General features: G+C 38.5%; 1 protein-coding gene across 3 annotated transcripts in view; it reads right to left on the bottom strand.

The window, feature by feature from the left end:
- Nucleotides 1–19,884, bottom strand: part of LOC124545493 — a 127,152-nt gene that overhangs the window by 95,766 nt on the left and 11,502 nt on the right. For all 3 annotated transcript variants that reach the window (XM_047124436.1, XM_047124438.1, XM_047124437.1), the window contains exons 4-7: nt 16,469–16,715; nt 7,658–7,786; nt 5,158–5,390; nt 584–836 (exon numbers count right to left, since the gene is read on the bottom strand). In XM_047124436.1, the coding sequence (XP_046980392.1) occupies nt 584–836; nt 5,158–5,390; nt 7,658–7,786; nt 16,469–16,715 (862 nt within the window). The remainder of the gene's footprint in view (nt 1–583; nt 837–5,157; nt 5,391–7,657; nt 7,787–16,468; nt 16,716–19,884) is intronic.

Genomic DNA, 19,884 nt, shown 5'->3' with positions numbered 1-19,884 from the left:
CTTAGGCCACATCACGTAATAAGACTGTTGTGCCCTCTACACTGCCTATATATTCCGCACTCCCTTGAGTTCTGTTTGCAGTTCGCCATTTTACCTCTGAAGATGTCTCCTGCAGTTGGAGAGGGGACGTTAGGGTAAAGTTTTAAACATCGACCATGGCCTAATAGACTGGAAGTTTTAAGTGACCACAATTTTCTAATTCTTTTTCTTTACTTGTACTGTGAAACCTTGCTTCTTGCCAAATTTCATGATTCTACTTCAACGGGAAGTATTCTACGGGTTTTGATGAGTGAGTTTGAGAATATCAAAATATATGACATAAATGGCCATATTTTCTGATTGCAAAGGACATAGACCTCAGACCTATTTTTAACGATTGAGCTATGAAACCCTAAAAAGGGGTTTTTAATGTTCTTACATGGCTTTCCCCTTAGTCTTTTGCAACCTGTACACAATTACAGCAACAGTTAAGTTTAAGGCTGATAAAGGGAGTAGATGTGACTCCATGAGTCTCATGCAAACTCTGAATGCTGTGAACAGTTTATACGTATGTAATCCTGTGAAAGAATTTAGGGAGTCATACCTCTTCTAATTTCACTGGTGACCTCTTGCTTGTAGGACTTGCCCCAGTAACAGTAGCTCTTCTTTGTACAGATGACCTTTGTTTTGGCAAATACAGTCTAGCAGATGTCGGTGATGCCTGTCCACCATCGTCATCAGCAGAGCCAGGTAGAAACGTTTCATCATCGTCGTCATCATCATCCTCATCCACATCAGAATCCAACCCAGCTTCTGGCTGTTCCTCTGCTTCTCTAGACTGTTGCTTTGGTGAAGATCTGGAACGGAATGAAAGTTGATTTTCACCAGCAGCAACAGTTACACCAAAGGGATGTACATCATGTAATTGTAGGTCTAAAGTACTTATAAAGAATGTATGGTTGGATGGACAGAGCATTTACAGACTTAGAGGAGTACAGGTGGTAGTTGAGGCACTGAGTTGTCAAAAGGCACACAAACTAAACAAACAACTTTTCTAATATTTGTGTGAATCCTTTTAACACACACATACATACACAAATGGCCACATTAGTCTGATAGCTAATAATATCTAGCAGTCTTTTCAACGTGCCTGTCTGCTACTCAACGATCAATATTGCTTGCTTCTTTTCCTATTCTTACCTCCATTATGTTACAACTTTCCATCTCATAAGCACAAAAGCACACCAGACAAAAAATTAAGTCATTCCCAAAAGACATGACACTAATATTGTGCAACACAATCTCTGGCCTTGGCCCTGATAATGATCACAGTTTAGTGAGGTACAGAGTCCACAAGGTTCTTCAGGTATGCCATATCCAGCCAAAGCCACTCACTGATGATTATATCTGGTAAAACTATCATATTCTGGTGATATTGATAAGTTTCAATGACTTCTCCAAACTAGTCCTAAAAATTTTCTGTTCGGTTAAGACTGAGTGGAATGAGGCTAATGATTCATGTTCGCGTTAATGCAAACAAATGGGGTCAAATCATGAAAAATCCTCCAAAATGTTATAAAGCAAATTCTGGTCTACCTATACTCCACACACACTGCAAGTTAAAACACCTCATTGAGCCATCAGTGCACTTGACATATCGCATCATTTGGAAAGAGGCAAAATCAAAACTCATCAGACCACACATGCCTCTGGTCAGCTACTGTCCAGTTTCTGTGTTATTTAGCCAATAAAAGATGCATAGTTTCATGTGCTGCTGTTAGCAATGGCCTTTTCAAGTGCCAGACTCCAAATGGACATTGCATACAGTTTCCTTCATAATGTTTGTTCACAAACTGTTTGATATGAACCAGCATTCACTGGGAGAAGCAATTTCTGTTGGGTCTGAAACTGCTGGATAACTGACAGGCATGCCACTCGCCTCCAGTCCCTGCCAGTTAAGATGTTTTTACAATGGTTCTTACACTGCATTAAATGGCTGTGAGTGATACACCATTCCTTGTAGACATGTTGGGCAGTCTGCACTGATATAGCAACAAATAGGACAATTTTGTTCATTGTGAGGTGATGGGCACTTCCAAACAAGATAGCTCTCTTCTGTCATCCTTTCACATATCCAAGTTGACCCATCTTACTGTGCTGATTCCATACAACCAACTGGCTCACACGTCCCACTTCACTGCCCAGACTTACACACTGAGGTGACAAAAGTCACGTAACAGCATTGTACACATATACAGACAGTGTAGTGTCACGTACATAAGGTATAAAAGGGCAGCGCATTGGTGAAGCCGTCATTTGTACTCAGCTGATACATGTGCAAAGTTTCCCGATGAGATTATGGTCGCATGACGGGAATTAACAGACTTCGAACAAGGAATGGTAATTGGAGCTACATGCATTGGAGATTTCATTTTGGAAATTATGTCATTCAATATTTTGAGATCCACAGTGTCAAGAGGGAGCCAAGAATATCAAATTTCAGGCATTATCTCTCACCACTGACAACGCAGTGGTCAACGGCCTTCACACAACGACTGAGAGCAGTGGCATTTGCATAGAGTTGTCATTACCAACAGACAGGTAATACTGTGTGAAATAAGTGCAGAAATCAATGTGGGACATACATATCCATTAGGACAGTGTGGCAAAATGTGGCGTTAATGGGCTATGGCAGCAGATGACCGATGTATGTGCCTTTGCTAACAGCACGGTATCGCCTACAGTGCCTCTCCTGGGCTCATGACAATATCCATGGCCTGGTCAGACGAGTCCCTATTTCAGTTGGTAAGAGCTGATGGTAGGGTTCGAGTGTGGTGCAGATGCCACAAAACCATGGACCCACGTTGTCAACAAGGCACTGTGCAAGCTGGTGGTGACTCCATAATGGTGTGGGCTTTGTTTAATGGAACGGACTGGGTTCTCTGGTCCAACTCACCTGATCATTGACTGGAAATGGTTATATTCAGCTACGTGGAGACCATTTGCAACCATTCATGAACTTCATGTTCCTAAACAATGATGCAATTTTTATGGATAATAATGTGCCATATCACTGGCCACAATTCTTCACGCTTGGTTTGAAGAACATACTGAACAAATGAAGTGAATGATTGCCCGATATGAATCCCATTGAACATTTACGAGACATAAATGAGAGGTCAGTTCGGGCACAACATCCTGCACTGCCAACACTTTTGCAATAATGAATGGCTATAGAGGCAGCCTGGCTCAATATTTCTGTAGGGGATTTCCAACGATTTGTTGAGTCCATGGCACAGGAAGCTGTTGCACTATGCCAGGCAAAAGGAGGTCCGAAACAACATTAGAAGTTATACTGTGACTTTTGTCACCTAAATGTGTCAGTAATGAGAGATATGAGTTACATGTCCTGCACATGTCTAGATTGCTTAAGTTTATTATTATTTTATTTTGTTAACTGTCGTTTAGTTATTCAGTTATTTATACATTATTAAATTCAATTGAACTGCATTTGTTACATAATAATGTGTAGCGACATAATGGTTTCATGAAACATTATCCAGACTGTGCAGAATCTCTCTAGTTCACTTCCGTATTCATAACACATGTGTACCTGTGTGCCCATCACATATATTTGCTATGTTAAAATGAAATGGCAGACGCCACAGTATCAATAATTATAATCACTGTGGTAACACGTGGTATATTATGGTGTGTATGTGGATTTAACATGTTGATCTCTATCAACAATACCCCAACCAAGCGCTGTTCTAACATGAGTTTTCCTGTACAGGTAGCTGTTGGCAGGACCGAGTATCCCAGCTTCCAAGAGTGCACTAGCATACGATGTTTTATTTGATATCTGTTTAGGAACCCGATCAGCTGTTGGTTCAATAAGCTATCTAATGTTTTAACAATAAATTCTGAAATGTACCATAGCCATATTTCAAAATTCATCATTAAAACAATAGTGTGTTCACTGAACCCATAGGTGGATCGGCTTCCTAAACAGATATTAAATAAAATGTCTCAGTCTCAGGTGCTGGGATGTTACAAAAATAAAAATGGGTAAACTGCTGATGCACAGTCAGGTACCCGTGAAGAAGCTGTCATGATCATAGTGCCCTAGCTGAATGACTACACGCACAGGTGACCACATGGGTCAAGAATACGCAGAATGTGCATCATACGGCCAACTGGCAGGTAGCCTACACTTACTCCACCAGCCCGTATCCAGAGTAATACCTTTAGTGCTCCAAAGCAATTGTGCTCTTTTAAGGGTTACTAACATTTCATCTAGTGAGCTTATATTCCTTAATATTCCTCCATCTTATCTCTCTCTATTTGAGCCCAATCTCGTACGTCCTTCACTCACTCTACACTCCCCCCCTCCACTGGCACTCCCACCAAGTTAATGCCTCCAACTGAATTTATTATTTACCCCCTTCAATGTTTAATTCCTCTAGATGGTCAATATTATTGCTCAATATTTCCAGATCAGCAACAATATTGATGATATGTAGATTAGTTTGAGAGGTCTTGCAACATTACTGAGAATATCAAAATCTTTTGAGATATATTATGCTACCTGAGAAATAGAGTGCTGCCTGTAAGACACTGTGCCATCTGCAGGCAGTATTAACAATACCCTCATGTCTCTGGGGTTCTTTAGTTTTCACGGTTGTTTATAAACTAAAATGAGTTCAAAACAAGAGGAGGAGATTAGCAATGAAAAATTCAGAATAATTCTTGTGGTTATTGCTCACTAAACACAGAGGGCAGTACCCTACATTTATATGAGATAATATATTTAAAAAAAAAAAAAGGTACTTTAAGAACTGTTTGCAACATAGTAGAGCAACTACCAGTAGCAACCACCCAACATTTTAAACTAGGCTAAATGCTGCACAACATTATAGCACATTTTCAATGGGCAATCTATGAAAAACATCAATAATATTTCCTTTCTCACAGAGGAGTTCTTTGTTGCATCTAGTGATGCCACCCATCACAAATTTATTCATCAAAACATACTTTTGAGACACTGGAAACATACAAAAGGCAGAATTCACAAGTAATTTGTCAAATTTAAAATATCTCTAACTTGTGGTTTTCGTGAAATTGTGTTCTGTGAGAAAATAACATGTTAAGTAGTACAAAGGAAAAATAGACACTTACCTCGGCAATGGCATTTCAAAATCTGGAATTGTAAGCAGCTCAGGTCTTGGTGATGGCAAATTATCATTCCAGCGAGAATATGGTGCAGCACGTTTTTTACTTGGCAATCTGTAAGGCTTCATATAAATTTGCCCATATACTTTCGTATGCCGAGGGCGCTTCTTCAGAGTCAAAAATACATCTGTAGGGCTCTCTTCGAACAGTATCATGACTTTTTTTGCTTGCCACCCTACCTAGTTATAGAAATAAAATATGGTATTTTATCCACCTTCAGCATCTGTGGTTGTACATATCAAGAGAATCAGCAACCAGTTGCATAAAATAAATTTAGTTTCTTAATTGGTTTCAGGCATTTAGTGGGGGGGGGGGCGGGGGGGGGAGGAGGCATCGAGTGTAGTGTAATGTGTTTGTGTTGAATGTTTATGGTGATTATGACGCTGAGAGAAGGGAGAGCGTGAAGCCCAGTGCCCACACATAGCATACTACTCACAAATAGCATCAAGGGGGGTGCTGAGCTTAATGATCCCATCCGAGTGATGGATCACCATCAACAGTGTCAGATGCACTTCATGAGACAGTGGTGAGAGTTTTGGTATTTAAACCAGGACAATGGTGTGAAGTCTGGTATCAGAAACTTTACGTCACCACCTCTCCTCTCACTTGCTGGCCAAATATTTGCAGCGAAAATTTTTTCCACTGCCGGAATTCGAACTGGTTCACCCTCAGGTTGAGGGCCACTGCACAAGCATGCGTTAGCAACCTCAGTCACGGAGGCAGGTTGTTGCGTGGTGGTGTTACCAACTTTCAGGAATGATAGAAAAAGAGTAAAAGTATCAATTTGAAGTACGGTATCCTGGTCCGGAAACAAATGAGTCTAAAGTTATAAATGGCAATCTTTTTGGTATCTCTGACAGTGTAATACATGTACCGGTACTACTGTACTAACATTGTAGGGCCAAAAAACAACTGAGGTCATACGCACCGAAGTCAAAACAATAGAAAGCAAACACAGAGACAAGGGGAACGACTATACGTCAGTCCCAATGGAAAGAATAGGAGACATCTAAACAAGGCACGTGGAAAAAGGAATGGAAAAAAAACCACACAAAAATGAAGATCCAAACCTAAAAATTAAATGGCCTTCACCATATTGCTTCGGCGGATTTCATCATCCCTGAAAGTGCATAAAGTCATCATTGAATCACCCAGTATCTTCATTACTATGTTGTTTTTTTTTTTTAATGTTGAATGTCATGTATCAATTTGGAACAGTAGGTTGCTAATGAGACAAAAGACACATAAATTAAAAACATCACTTTAGTTTAGTTTACTATTCATGGTTCAAAGGCCACACGTTTGTTAAATGTTGCCTCATTACCACCATTCACTGACATACAAAATATAATATAAAAAGTAAAAATTACAAAAAATAAAAAATTCACAACATAATATTTTGTAGTATACGATACTTCTTGAAACTATTTCTTTGTGAAGTAAAGCATTATTGAACATTCACTTTCTGCAAAGTCTTAATCTGTTTCTTAGGAAGTTGTCAATTGTGACCTTCGAATGTCAACCTCAACATCATTACTTTCCATGTCTATACTGGAATGGTTAGCATTAAATACTTCTTCAAAACGCTGCAAAATATCTGAATGAAATAGATTTGCCAATAATAATTGGATTTTATTTCTTAGTCTCTGTTATAATTATAAAAAAGGCATTATATACATCCACTACATTATTAAAGCAAACAAAAATGACCTAAGAACAAGATATTATTGGAACTATCAATGAACACAATAAAATGATATCATCTGCCAGTTGCTGATAAGCACTGAAATGAAATTGCAGAGACCCATTGGACCAAACATGATATTAATAAGAAAACATGATTTTGAGGAACTAAGATCTACTTTCACTTAATTTTCTTAGACACAAATGGAGTCAGGGAACTGGCAATGACATTTTATCTTGTTTTAGAATGTAATAAAATAAATTAGCAATGTTTCCTTCATAAATGTATAATTGATTGCACAGAATGAAAAGCATTACAATACGAGTGTGAAAAAGAGGGGTTGTGTAGAGGACAAGGGAGGGGTGTTGGAGGAAATTATCCATACTGCACCAAAAATCACATGTATGTCATAAAAGTTGTTAGGTTCTCTAAAGCGTAGTGGTGCATTGAATAAGATACAGTCTTCATACACCACACTATGAGAACAAATGTAATTAGAATGTACTACATATAAGACACAGGACTTCTACAGGATATATGGAACACGCAATCATAAAAATGTGTTATTTCCGTAACACAATTTGAAAACAAACTCATGAGGCAAAAATTACTTTCGTAGCGCTGAAAGTGAATTTAGTCTTCAATACACATTCAGATTATTAAAATGTTTTCTTTAAAATAACTTTGTAATCCAACAATTGTCATGTGTAACACAAAAGTAGAATGTGGAAGAAGTGTTCACATAAGCTAACCACAACTCACCACAGTCTGATAGTTGACCTGAACTACTTCATCACCTTCCTCAATCTTTCCACATTGATGTGCAGGTGAGCTAAATTTAATCTCGCCTATTTGATGAATACCATGAAAAGAAGGCACCAGGAAAAAGCCCTGAAAAGAAAATAAGCTCTCCAAGTCCAGTAATAAATTAAACAGTTCTCACCACACACATATACAACAGTAGCAGAGAGAGAGAGAGAGAGAGAGAGAGAGAGAGAGAGAGAGAGAGAGAGAGAGAGAGAGAGCATTATTCACATAAAACATAAAAGTTAAAGATTCATATCAATTGTACTAATTAAAATTTTACATATCCACAAAGAGATGATGCTAATCATCAGCAGTGCAGCCACTAGTTGTTTTCTATAAGTATGACACGAGGGCACCTGCCAGACATCCTCAGATGCTCTGATGAAAATTGGAACAAGCTATCAATGTCGTACAATTGTGGACTTCTACAATAACAATACAGTAGGTGATTACATCAACTTTGTATAACAGCATTTATCCCAACGAGAGCATTCGGCCTTCATTTACACACTGAAAACTTATCCTCAACTTACAAGGGAACACCTTCGTACTGGGCTCCCCGATTTGCCTCAAACTGTGTGTGTGTATAAGCAGGTAGATGCCCCTTTCAAGTTCTCGGAATATGACACCTGAGTAGGCCATAGTAAACGTAAAATGCTCTCAAACGTTTTTCGAATAGAGTGCAAGGATTTTTGGGGAATAGTCACCAAATCAGTAGTGTGGTGCATCGGCAATTTGCTGGTTCAAGTTCGATTCCTGCTGCTACCTATCTCCATTATATATCAAACGAAAGCGTTGGTATGTTGATAGGAGACAGTAAAAAACACACAAACACACACACAAATTTCGAATTTTCGCAACCTAAGGTTGCTTCATCAGGAAAGAGGGAAGGAGACGGAAAGACGAAAGGATGTGGGTTTTAAGGGAGAGGGTAAGGAGTCATTCCAATTCCGGGAGCGGAAAGACTTGACTTAGGAGGAATAAAATACAGGTGTACACACACACACACACACACACACACACACAAACACACACACAAACACACACACACACATCCATCTGCACACATACAGAGACAGGCAGACATATGTAAATGCAAAGAGGTTGGGCAGAGATGTCAGTTGAGGCGGAAGTACAGAGGCAAAGATGTTGCTGAATGACAGGTAATGTACGAGGGGCAGCAACTTAAAATTAGCGGAGGTTGAGGCCTGGTGGGTAACGGAAAGAGAGAATACACTGAAGGGCAAGTTCCCATCTCCGGAGTTCTGATAGGAGCCATGGCTCCTACCCTTGTAACCACCCCCGGTGTAAAACCTGTCCCATGCACCCTCCCACCACCACCACCTACTCTACATCTACAGCTACATTTATACTCCGCAAGCCACCCAACGGTGCGTGGCGGAGGGCACTTTACCTGCCACTGTCATTACCTCCCTTTTCTGTTCCAGTCGCGTATGGTTCACGGGAAGAACAACTGTCTGAAAGCCTCCATGCGCGCTCGAATCTCTCTAATTTTACATTCGTGATCTCCTCGGGAGGTATAAGTAGGGGGAAGCAATATATTCGATACCTCATCCAGAAACACACCCTCTCGAAACCTGGCGAGCAAGCTACACCGCGATGCAGAGTGCCTCTCTTGCAGAGTCTGCCACTTGAGTTTGCTGAACATCTCCGTAACGCTATCACGGTTACCTAATAACCCTGTGACGAAACGAGCCGCTCTTCTTTGGATCTTCTCTATCTCCTCCGTCAACCCGATCCGGTACAGATCCCACACTGATGAGCAATACTCAAGTATAGGTCGAACGAGTGTTTTGTAAGCCACCTCCTTTGTTGATGGACTACATTTTCTAAGGACTCTCCCAATGAATCTCAACCTGGTACCTGCCTTACCAACAATTAATTTTATGTGATCATTCCACTTCAAATCGTTCCGCACGCATACTCCCAGATATTTTACAGAAGTAACTGCTACTAGTGTTTGTTCCGCTATCATATAATCATACAATAAAGGATCCTTCTTTCTATGTATTCACAATACATTACATTAATCTATGTTAAGGGTCAGTTGCCACTCCCTGCACCAAGTGCCTATCCGCTGCAGATCTTCCTGCATTTCGCTACAATTTTCTAATGCTGCAACTTCTCTGTATAGTACAGCATCATCCGCGAAAATCCGCATGGAACTTCTGACACTATCTACTAGGTCATTTATATATATTGTGAAAAGCAATGGTCCCATAACACTCCCCTGTGGCACGCCAGAGGTTACCTTAACGTCTGTAGACCTCTCTCCATTGATAACAACAAGCTGTGTTCTGTTTGCTAAAAACTCTTCAATCCAGCCACACAGCTGGTCTGATATTCCGTAGGCTCTTACTTTGTTTATCAGGCGACAGTGCGGAACTGTATCGAACGCCTTCCGGAAGCAAAGGAAAATAGCATCTACCTGGGAGCCTGTATCTAATCTCCAGTCCTGTAACGCAGAAGGTGAGCATGATCAAAGGCAGAGCCACGTGTGAAAGCACCCACGTGATTTACCAACTGTCATGCCTACACTGTGAAGCATTCTATGTGGGAATGACCAGCAACAAACTGTCCATTCGCATGAACGGACACAGGCAGACAGTGTTTGTTGGTAATGAGGATCACCCTGTGGCTAAACATGCCTTGGTGCATGGCCAGCACATCTTGGCACAGTGTTACACCGTCCGGGTTATCTGAATATTTCCCACTGACACCAACCTATCAGAACTTCGGAGATGGGAACTTGCCCTTCAATATATTCTCTCCTCTCGTTACCCACCAGGCCTCAATCTCCGCGAATTTCAAGTTGCCGCCCCTCGTACCTCACCTGTCATTCAACAACATCTTTGCCTCTGTACTTCCACCTCGACTGACATCTCTACCCAACCTCTTTGCATTTACATATGTCTGCCTGTGTCTGCATATGTGCGAATGTGTGTGTGTGTGTGTGTGTGTGTGTGTGTGTGTGTGTGTGTGGGCGCGTGCGCGCGAGAGAGTGTGTACGTGACCTTTTTTCCCCCTACGGGAAGTCTTTCCACTCCTGGGATTGGAATGACTCCTTACCCTCTCCCTTAAAACCCAAATCCTTTCGTCTTTCCCTCTTTGCTGATGAAACAACCTTGGGTTGTGAAAGCTCGAAATTTGTGTGTGTGTTTGTGTGTTTTTTTTATTGTCTCCTATCAACATACCAACGCTTTCGTTTGGTAAGTTACAGCATCTTTATTTTATTTTTGCTTCATTTTATTTTATTCCTCACAATGTTAAACTGATAATTATAAAATCTGAACGTATTTAAACAGTTTGATTTGTATATGCCAAGTAAATATATGTAGTTTATTTATAACAACTTTAATTTCACTAATTAATACAGTTAAAAAGGAATTGCTTAAATGGTACATTTCTGACAGATAGTGATTTCAATAGTTCCCAGACATTCTGTACTGGTCTCTAAAGTAGTGAACAGCGTCTCACCAAATGTATGCACGATTTTCTTGGGGGGGCTCTTCTTATTTTATTGGGAAACGGAAACCCAACAAGAATTTTCTACCAGTGAAGTGATTGGTGAAAGTATCGAAACTAAACCCCCTCCGCCCCCCCCCCTCTCTCTCTCTCTCTCTCTCTCTCTCTCTCTCTCTCTCTCTCTCACACACACACACACACACACACACACACACACACACACACTTTTACTCTATGGAATCCTATTTAACTTGTAACAGGTTCCTTCTTCAAGTACAGCTTTAATGTTGATTACAATCCTAACAAATATCACTCTCATACTTACATGTCTTGGCTGATAAGAAGAAAGAAAGAAATAGAAAAAGGTGGCACTAGTAACGACAAAATTGCAGTCATCAACACTGAAACATGGGAAGATTTCAGAATAAACAAGGTGTTACGAACAACTGACAATGAGAACATTACAACAATGGGCAATGGTGGTTACATTCCATATTTGTCAGAAAAATTTCAGTTTATTGCTAATGATACCTGAATAAAAAGCTTCGAATATCAACATTCAAGAAGACAGCGAAAAATCATCAACTGTCAACAAAACTGCAACATGGAAGAAATGCTGGAAGAAGCAGATTACATTTGTATACATATGAGACACATAATGTCTAACTTCAACCCTGAATATATAATTAACAGTGTATCGAATGGATGCCAGTGTGAATCAACATATAACAGGACAATTGGCAAAGATTGTTTTGGCAAAGAGCCCAATCTGTCCAAAACCACCCACTCTTATACAGCTCAGTACAGTTGAACTGCTTCAGGGAAATTGTTCCTATGTGTATTTTTATGTATGCAAGAGCCAGCCAATAAATTTGGTCCTTGAGTTGCCAGTACCGTCAAGAAATAAGAAGGATATACCGTATTTACTCGAATCTAAGCCGCACTCGAATCTAAGCCGCACCTGAAAAATGAGACTCGAAATCAAGGGAAAAAAAAAAAATTCTCAAATCTAAGCCGCACCTGAAATTTGAGAGTCGAAATTCAAGGGGAGAGAAAAGTTTTAGGCCGAAACAAAGTTGGTCCATTGTAATATGAGACACAATTTAGGTCGAATGAATGACGATACAGCTACAGTAGTTTGGTTGGAGTCGTAAGCTTAGCAGTTAAGCTTTACCAGGTAACCATTGCTATGAGTCAGGCGCTCCGTCCTTATTTATACGGGTATCCTTGTCTGGTTTGAATTGATTGCTTATTTTTCTTTGATCTGATAAGCGTCGTTTTCTTTGTTATAGGTGTTTACGTCACTCTAAGCTGAAAATTCATTACTGTACTGTGTCATGTATTGTTTGTCACATTCTGATAGTGCGTGTTTACGGCCTGTTGCCGCTCGCGGCACGGCTTGCTTTTGTGCGCGCTACCGCCGCTTACAATTTTAAAAAAAAACTGCTATTTGTTGTTACTTACACTGCTGCTTTCTTTGATAATGATCAACAAGAACCAAATAATAGACTCCATATGATAGAAGATGTTCTGAACGAGAGTTTAGTGAAAATTTTTCTCCGTTTGAAAATCTTTGTAGGTGCCTCTTTAGTACATTACATTCTGCACAGAAATTAGAGTCATCTTAGATTTAAAAATCGAGTCAATTGCTGTGCTTCATTTCTGACTGTATCACTATTAGGCATAAGAATAATATGAATATAAACATGACATGATATGTATATTCTTCCGTGTTTGCTGTTGTCTCACTCTAGTTTCGTAGTTTATCAAGCAGACAGGATTTAAATGAGATAGCAGCAAAGACGAAACAATACATGGCAAAATGTTTATATTCGTATTATTCTTATGGTGAAGAGAATACTGCATGTGATTCACAATTCATAAAAGTTCCTATTACCAACCATCTCTTCTCACAGGTAGGAAAAAATTCAGAACGTAGAGTTGGCCATATTGACAAACATCCCAAACAGTCTTGCCAGTCGGATTTTTGTAGTACATTAAAATGCTCCTACATTCGAAGATGAACAACACGGAATTTGTATTTACTTCGTTGGATAATGTACGAAAATGCAGTGGTCGAAACTCGGGGCGGAGAAAAAAGCTCGTCTTCCACCGTTTTTTAAATTTATTTACTGACACAGAGGATTTGGTGCCAGTATTTATCTTTGTGCCTACAAAGCATGCCGTGTAGCGCTACATATATTCGACGGCAGAAGTTAGTTGTGGCGGCACCCACCAACATTTTTCAGAACTTCCACTTGCTTTGCACTCAATTCTAAGCCGCAGGCGGTTTTTTGGATTACAAAAACCAGAAAAAAAGTGCGGCTTAGATTCGAGTAAATACGGTAAGAATGTTGTCATTACTTGCTCCAAGTCAGGGAAACTAATAAAAGAGCTTTATGTAAAATTTTTGGAAATAACATTAAAACCATATGTTGCTAACAACAAATTCCTTCTGTTGATGGATTTTTGGGGTGACCAAGCAGATCTGACATTGTATGATGAGACATTCATCAATGAGGAAGGCAAACTAATGTGTACCGTGAAGATAATTCCACCCAAATGTACTCCTCCTCCTCAACCCTGTGGTGTATGTTTCTATTGTTAAGTCAAAAATCTCATTAAAACATCAATCAAACAATGGAAGTTCCAGGTGGGAACGTCAACCATGCAACAAAAAGATAGGAAGTAGCAATCTATCTTTTTCTTACATTGTTAATTAAAAGACTACGAAGTGTTCCTGAACTGCTACAACAAAAACAAGAATTATCACGCAGTTAAACACATTCAATCATGCAGCATCAATTCAGTGCTCCTGTTTTCACCCCAGTAATTCAGTATGCATAAAAAATGACAGAAGAAATTCTTAATTTAAAAACCAGAATGAACTATGCTTTCCCTTAAGGCATAATTCAAATAATGTTCTTGCTCAAAAAATTTTGTCATAAAATGTGCATAACGTGAATGATATTTATGTTTTAAGTGTTTCTCTGACAATTATCACTCTACAAAATGTAATGTAACTTCTAATAATAAATAAAAAGCAGATAATTAATTGCCAGAATTTTCAGAAATTTTATTCATTCAAAACTCCACCAATTTATGTAAATTAATTTTTTAAATATATTAATTAATTTAATCAGTCATAACTACATAGAACATATTAATTTTACATATATAAATTGAAGTGTTAAAATAAATTTAAATTTTATAATTACGTTTAACATCACGAGGAATAATAATAATTCATGGTAACAGTGGGAACTACACCCAGGCCAGCAAGCTGACAATCAATGTGCTAAACCACTGAGCCACACCACTGACTTGAAATTGATTGTTCAAAATTCCCTCACTAACTACCTGAAAAATTTGAGAGCTCATTTTATCTTTTCCTATGGCATATGGTGAGATACACAAGGAACTTGAAACGGGTTACTGTCTGCTTCCACTCTCATAGTTTGAGCCAAATCAATGGGCCCTGTCCCACATCCTCCCCTTGTTAGTAACAGCAGGGACAGTAGTGGTGGTGGTAGTGGTGATAGCAGCATCAATAACAAAAACATACTTCAGAGGCACATATAAAATTAACGTAAATTTAAGTTCATGTGTCAGTTGTAGTGGCACAAGTTTACTATTGATCTCAGCTTTTACTAAAGTGCTCACTGAATTAAAATATTGTGAGCATGATTAATCCTACACAGAAACATATCACAATGTTCAGGTATTTCTTCAAACATCCTGAGGGCGAGGGTAACTGGAAACAAGGTTAGTTTGAATAGCAATTTCATGAACATATTCTTACACTAGAAATAGGATAGCATCTGAACAACTGATATTTACATTTTTAAAATGGGTTAAAGCGGTCACAGCAAGTCCCATTTTGCATCTTGGGTTTCTTCTCATTCCACAGTAACAATTTTTTTTAAATTTATTCATGGGATCCAAAATGCTCTTTACGATACACGTATATCCAGAGGTCCACCAGTAGCTGCTATCAAAGAAAATGGGTTTTGCTTTCAGAAAATGTTGTAGCTACCACCATACTCACAGTACTCCTGTTATTGGAGTGTTGGAGTATGCCTCTACTTTTTTGTTTGTTTTCAAAACTATCAAACAAAAATAGCTGTAGCTGTGTACATGTCTGTATGGATTGATATGATATCTTTTTACCATTTTTTTTTTAAAAAAAAGCAACTATCCGCATCTCTCTTTGGTACCACAAGTTGATGGAACTGACTTCACCTCCTGAACAGCCTTCCCATAGCAGTATATCAAGGACACTTTATTAAGTGGTTTAAGAGGATGCACTAGTGCACATTATATCTAGACAAGACATGAAGATAATTTTTTAGAAAAGTAGTTGCTTGCACGACTTTTCCCAAAACTTTATGACTAAACAATAATAGTAAGTAAACAATGGTTACATCAATGATACATTAAATATTCGCAACACTATTTGGAAAAATATTTGGAATGTCACACAGTGGCAGGAATGAGAATCGAACTAATGCAGAATGAATTACAACTGACAGGATACACATGAGCAAAATATAAAAGGCTGAGACCTGGCAATGAGCAACATATGGAAGTGTGCCATTAGTTAAATTTTTATAACAGTGCTAATAGTAATTATATGGAGACAGCTAACACAAGAAGGAAATTACATTGACAGAATAAAACCAGTTCATGAGTAGCCAATTATGAAACTAGGCCACTGAAACTGTCTACTTTGTATAAGTTTAATTTTTTTTTTTTTTTTTTTTTTTTTTTTTTTTTTCCCCAGATTTGCCACATCGACTGTTGAATGGGGTCATACAAAAGCCATAAAAAACTAAATATGCCACTGTTATGAGTTTTTTGTCTTGGGATGGGTTAATCAATTACAAGTCCAGATCTAAATTTGAGTGTAATGCAAAATGAGGCACAACAGACTGATCGAATAATGATGTCGGTTCCATTGGGACACTGCTGAAGTAAAGTTAAGTAACAATCAATATGGTGAATTTGTGTTGTTTGCTACAACTGTGGAAAGTGACTTATTGGCAGGCTAAATAATAGTTCTTATTGCTACAAAATACATATCAGTTCTCAAAAGCAACAAATGCACAAATAACTACTACAAAGTTAATGCATACATTATTGTTTGACTGCTAAGGCCAGAGACAAAATACTAGTGGCCCAATACCTTCCAAATTCTGCTGATTCAGAGCTGGAGAGATGATCACTATAGATAGAGTTTACAGGTAGCACATATTTTTTTCTATACTTTCTAATACTCACAAGTTCATCACCAGGCCTTTTCCTCAGGGTGGCAAGGTCAAGTGATGCTGGTTGAAGAACTAATGGATCCACAATATCTTGTATTATCCCATCAGCCAATTTTCCTAGTTCCTGACATGAAGAGCGAATCTCTTCTATAGGTCTTTCAGCAAACCGATCAAGATGGGCACATGTAGCTATCTTTAAACTTAGTCGTAGCAATGAAACCTTGCGTTCATGATACTCAAGCTGTCCTGTAAATGGTGACCTGTAATGAAATAGTCTTCCTTAACATTCCATGTTAACACCGTAGCAGTGAAAGTAAAATGGTGTTTCACTGATACATATGCAAAGATATATAACACACTTCAGTTTACTATGACACAAATAAGACATTGTGACACAAAGTACAATAAAATAACAAGACATATTCAAAAATTCAAATAAATATCAATATACTTTTTAAGCTATGGGTTACTGAAAGAGCTTGCATCAGGACAGATGTTTACCCTAAAGCCCAAGAGTTAAAGTGAGGGGACTGATTACTGTGAAAGGGAAGCTACTGCTGCTTGCTGGTGGATTTTTTCGAAAGTAAAGGGAGGAGGAGATAATCATACACATGGATATCAACACTGACAAAAATATTATGGAATTTGGAGAAAGATAATTTAAAGTTCATGATCTACAAGGGTATTCACAGTAAAAAACTATCTGTAAAAAGAGTAAAACAAAATGTAGCAAATGTATTGAGTCAGAAAAAGAATACAGATGGCAAAAGTGTCTCATATGAACTTTATCCATACCAGTTCCGAGGGCCCAAGCAATTCTCTTTCATGTAACCTGTTGAAGAGGCTGTCAAAGTAGAGAGCCATTTTGATTCCCAAGGCTATTCTTCTGATCTCAAAAGTGAAATAAATATTAATCCAAACAATTGCTTGGGTTTTCTCCAGAGCATACAAGCCATTTACATTTGGAATATTGTTGTACAGTGATGTTCTATCAATAGCACCTGCCTCAACAAGGACAGTGGTAGAACTCAAGCTAGCAAGAACAGGATTAGGAGAAAACAGCAGTCTGTCTGTGGAGAAAAGGGTTAATGTATTAAATGATGTTTTACACACTTCAGAATCTTAAGATGGCCAATGTATACCTGAAATTGGTCATGAATGACCAATGTTCTGATATAGTGCCTGAAATAAAGGGTAGAGAATAGCTGGCTGGATTGCCAGTAAGATCAGGCCTGTTGACCTTGGTAGAAGTATTCACTGACAGTGAAAATTCAGTGTGTTAAAGATATTGTTAAGACCCTTAAACATAGTGTTAGTTCTGTTGTCCAATGGCTGACTCATCATTACAAAGGTTAGGAATGAGAAGTGGACCACAAGAAATAGGAGTCTCTGTACAAATGTATTTTGTACAGGAGATAAATTGTCAAAGCAATAACAAAAGCTAGATTAGAAATTATGTGTAAACTACTACTCACTTTTCTTAAAAACCAACTGACATGGCCAATACATCAGGATTTTAGTTGACTAAGAGGTTATATCAATGGTGTTAGTGTTACAATGCATATGGAAAAACATAGCTTACAATGGTATAGGTACAGCACTATTTGAATTTCCAGTCAAAAAACTCGTATCCTTATACATACACCAACAACGAAAAATTAATGCGACTTTTCTGGCGCTATTTTGATGCCTAATGAGGGTTCTGCAGACTTGCCAATTTGTATCACAGCCATTAGGAGATGCTCTTTGACTTCCCGCTACTGTGTTGCTACTTCGTAGCCGACTGAGCATTCGAGCAGACTGCACAGAACTCTTCATGGGTTTCAGATAGCATCACGCCCTTGGAACCTAATATCCAAAGAGAAGAGGAAGAACATGGTGTACAGTTCATTTATTTGTTAAGTTCAAATATTAAGCTCAAGATGCATGAGGTGTGTTAATGAAATGTGTATGACTTTTTGGTGACTACTGCTTACTTCATACACTCAGTTTTAATTTATGTTACTCGCTGAATCATTTACTTGACTCTGATATACTGTAATTACTTACTTATACAGGACTTGTTTTCTTACCTACATGAACAAAACTTGTCTTGGAATGGGACTACTTGCCTAAGCAGGTTATGGAACTTATTCATTATGAATTTTATTAGAGCAATTCCTCTTTTAATTTATGGGCATGGAGGAACAAGTAGTTTTTCTTGAGTAACTTAGAGCAAATTTTTTTTAGACACAGGCTACAAAACTATTAAGGGAACTTAATAAAAGACTGTTGATTTTGTATCAGTAGCCAAGACGATAATCTAAATCACCAGTACCTGTTCCAATTCAATGTTCCCTCTCTTCTGTCAGGGTATCTGAAATGAACAGCATACTGGTGCCTGACGATAAATTGTATCCTTACTGTAAGTGTTCAAAACCCAAGTTAAGCGAATACACACTTGAGGAATGTTGATGTGCCAATGTTACTTTTGATGTTTTCCCTTGGTAGCTCCATGGATAAATGTCAGATGCCCAAGGGCCGGAGGCTCAATTCCTCATTGGTTCCTCACGTTTTTTGGACTTAACACCTGTTGACATCAAGGTCATTACAGATGATCTAATGGTCAGATTGGAGAAGGATGAAGCAGGATATTGCTTGGATATCCCCTTGACAATGGAACAGCCTTGCCATATTCTTTATGTGATTTATGGACCCTACAAACAGTGTACATCTGGATGGCTAGACAGACATCTAAAGCCTGTTTCTTCCAGAGATGAGTCCAATGCTGTAATTACTGAGCCAAGTTGCTCAAGTTTTTTAAGAAACCATGTCAACAGCACCGTGGTTCAGAATACACATTAAGAAATCAACAGCCTGGTTGTAAGGGAATTTTGAGTTTATTATCTTATCAATATCAGTGAAAGCACAAGCTTCTATTGGACAAGATGGTGCAGGAAATCATTCAAGACCTTTTTTTCATTGGCTCATGCCACCATTCTAGGAAAATCTTGGGAAACCTGGTAGAATGAATAGAAAAGAACTTTAAACCTATTTCATCTAAATATGAATCAAATAGCCTACACACAGTACAACTGATAAGAGTTATCAGTTTAACACCACACCAAGGTTAAGTAATGGGAAAATCTGTTACCTACTGTGGCAGTGGTGATAAACAACAGTTGTCTAGAGATAATAAGATAGTAACTGATGAGGTAATGCTAGCAGACAATGAAATGTTCAAGAAAGCAATTTAGATGTTTTCTTCATAAATGTCATTTTGAATTGCTGGTCATTTGTTAGCAGGCAGAGCATGTCAACACAATGTATCAGTTCTGCAGAAATTTGTAAAAAGCTACTTCAGACTGTGTACATGCCCAGTTTTTTCCAATATGCAGTGGATTCCAAATTTCTGGCAATAAGCATTCACTAGACACTACTTACAGTGTT

This window comes from Schistocerca americana, chromosome 8, assembly GCF_021461395.2.
Source record: "Schistocerca americana isolate TAMUIC-IGC-003095 chromosome 8, iqSchAmer2.1, whole genome shotgun sequence".
Classification (NCBI taxonomy): Eukaryota; Metazoa; Arthropoda; class Insecta; order Orthoptera; family Acrididae; genus Schistocerca; species Schistocerca americana.
Note: the sequence above shows the minus strand (reverse complement) of the source record. Positions and strands in the feature narration are given on the sequence as shown.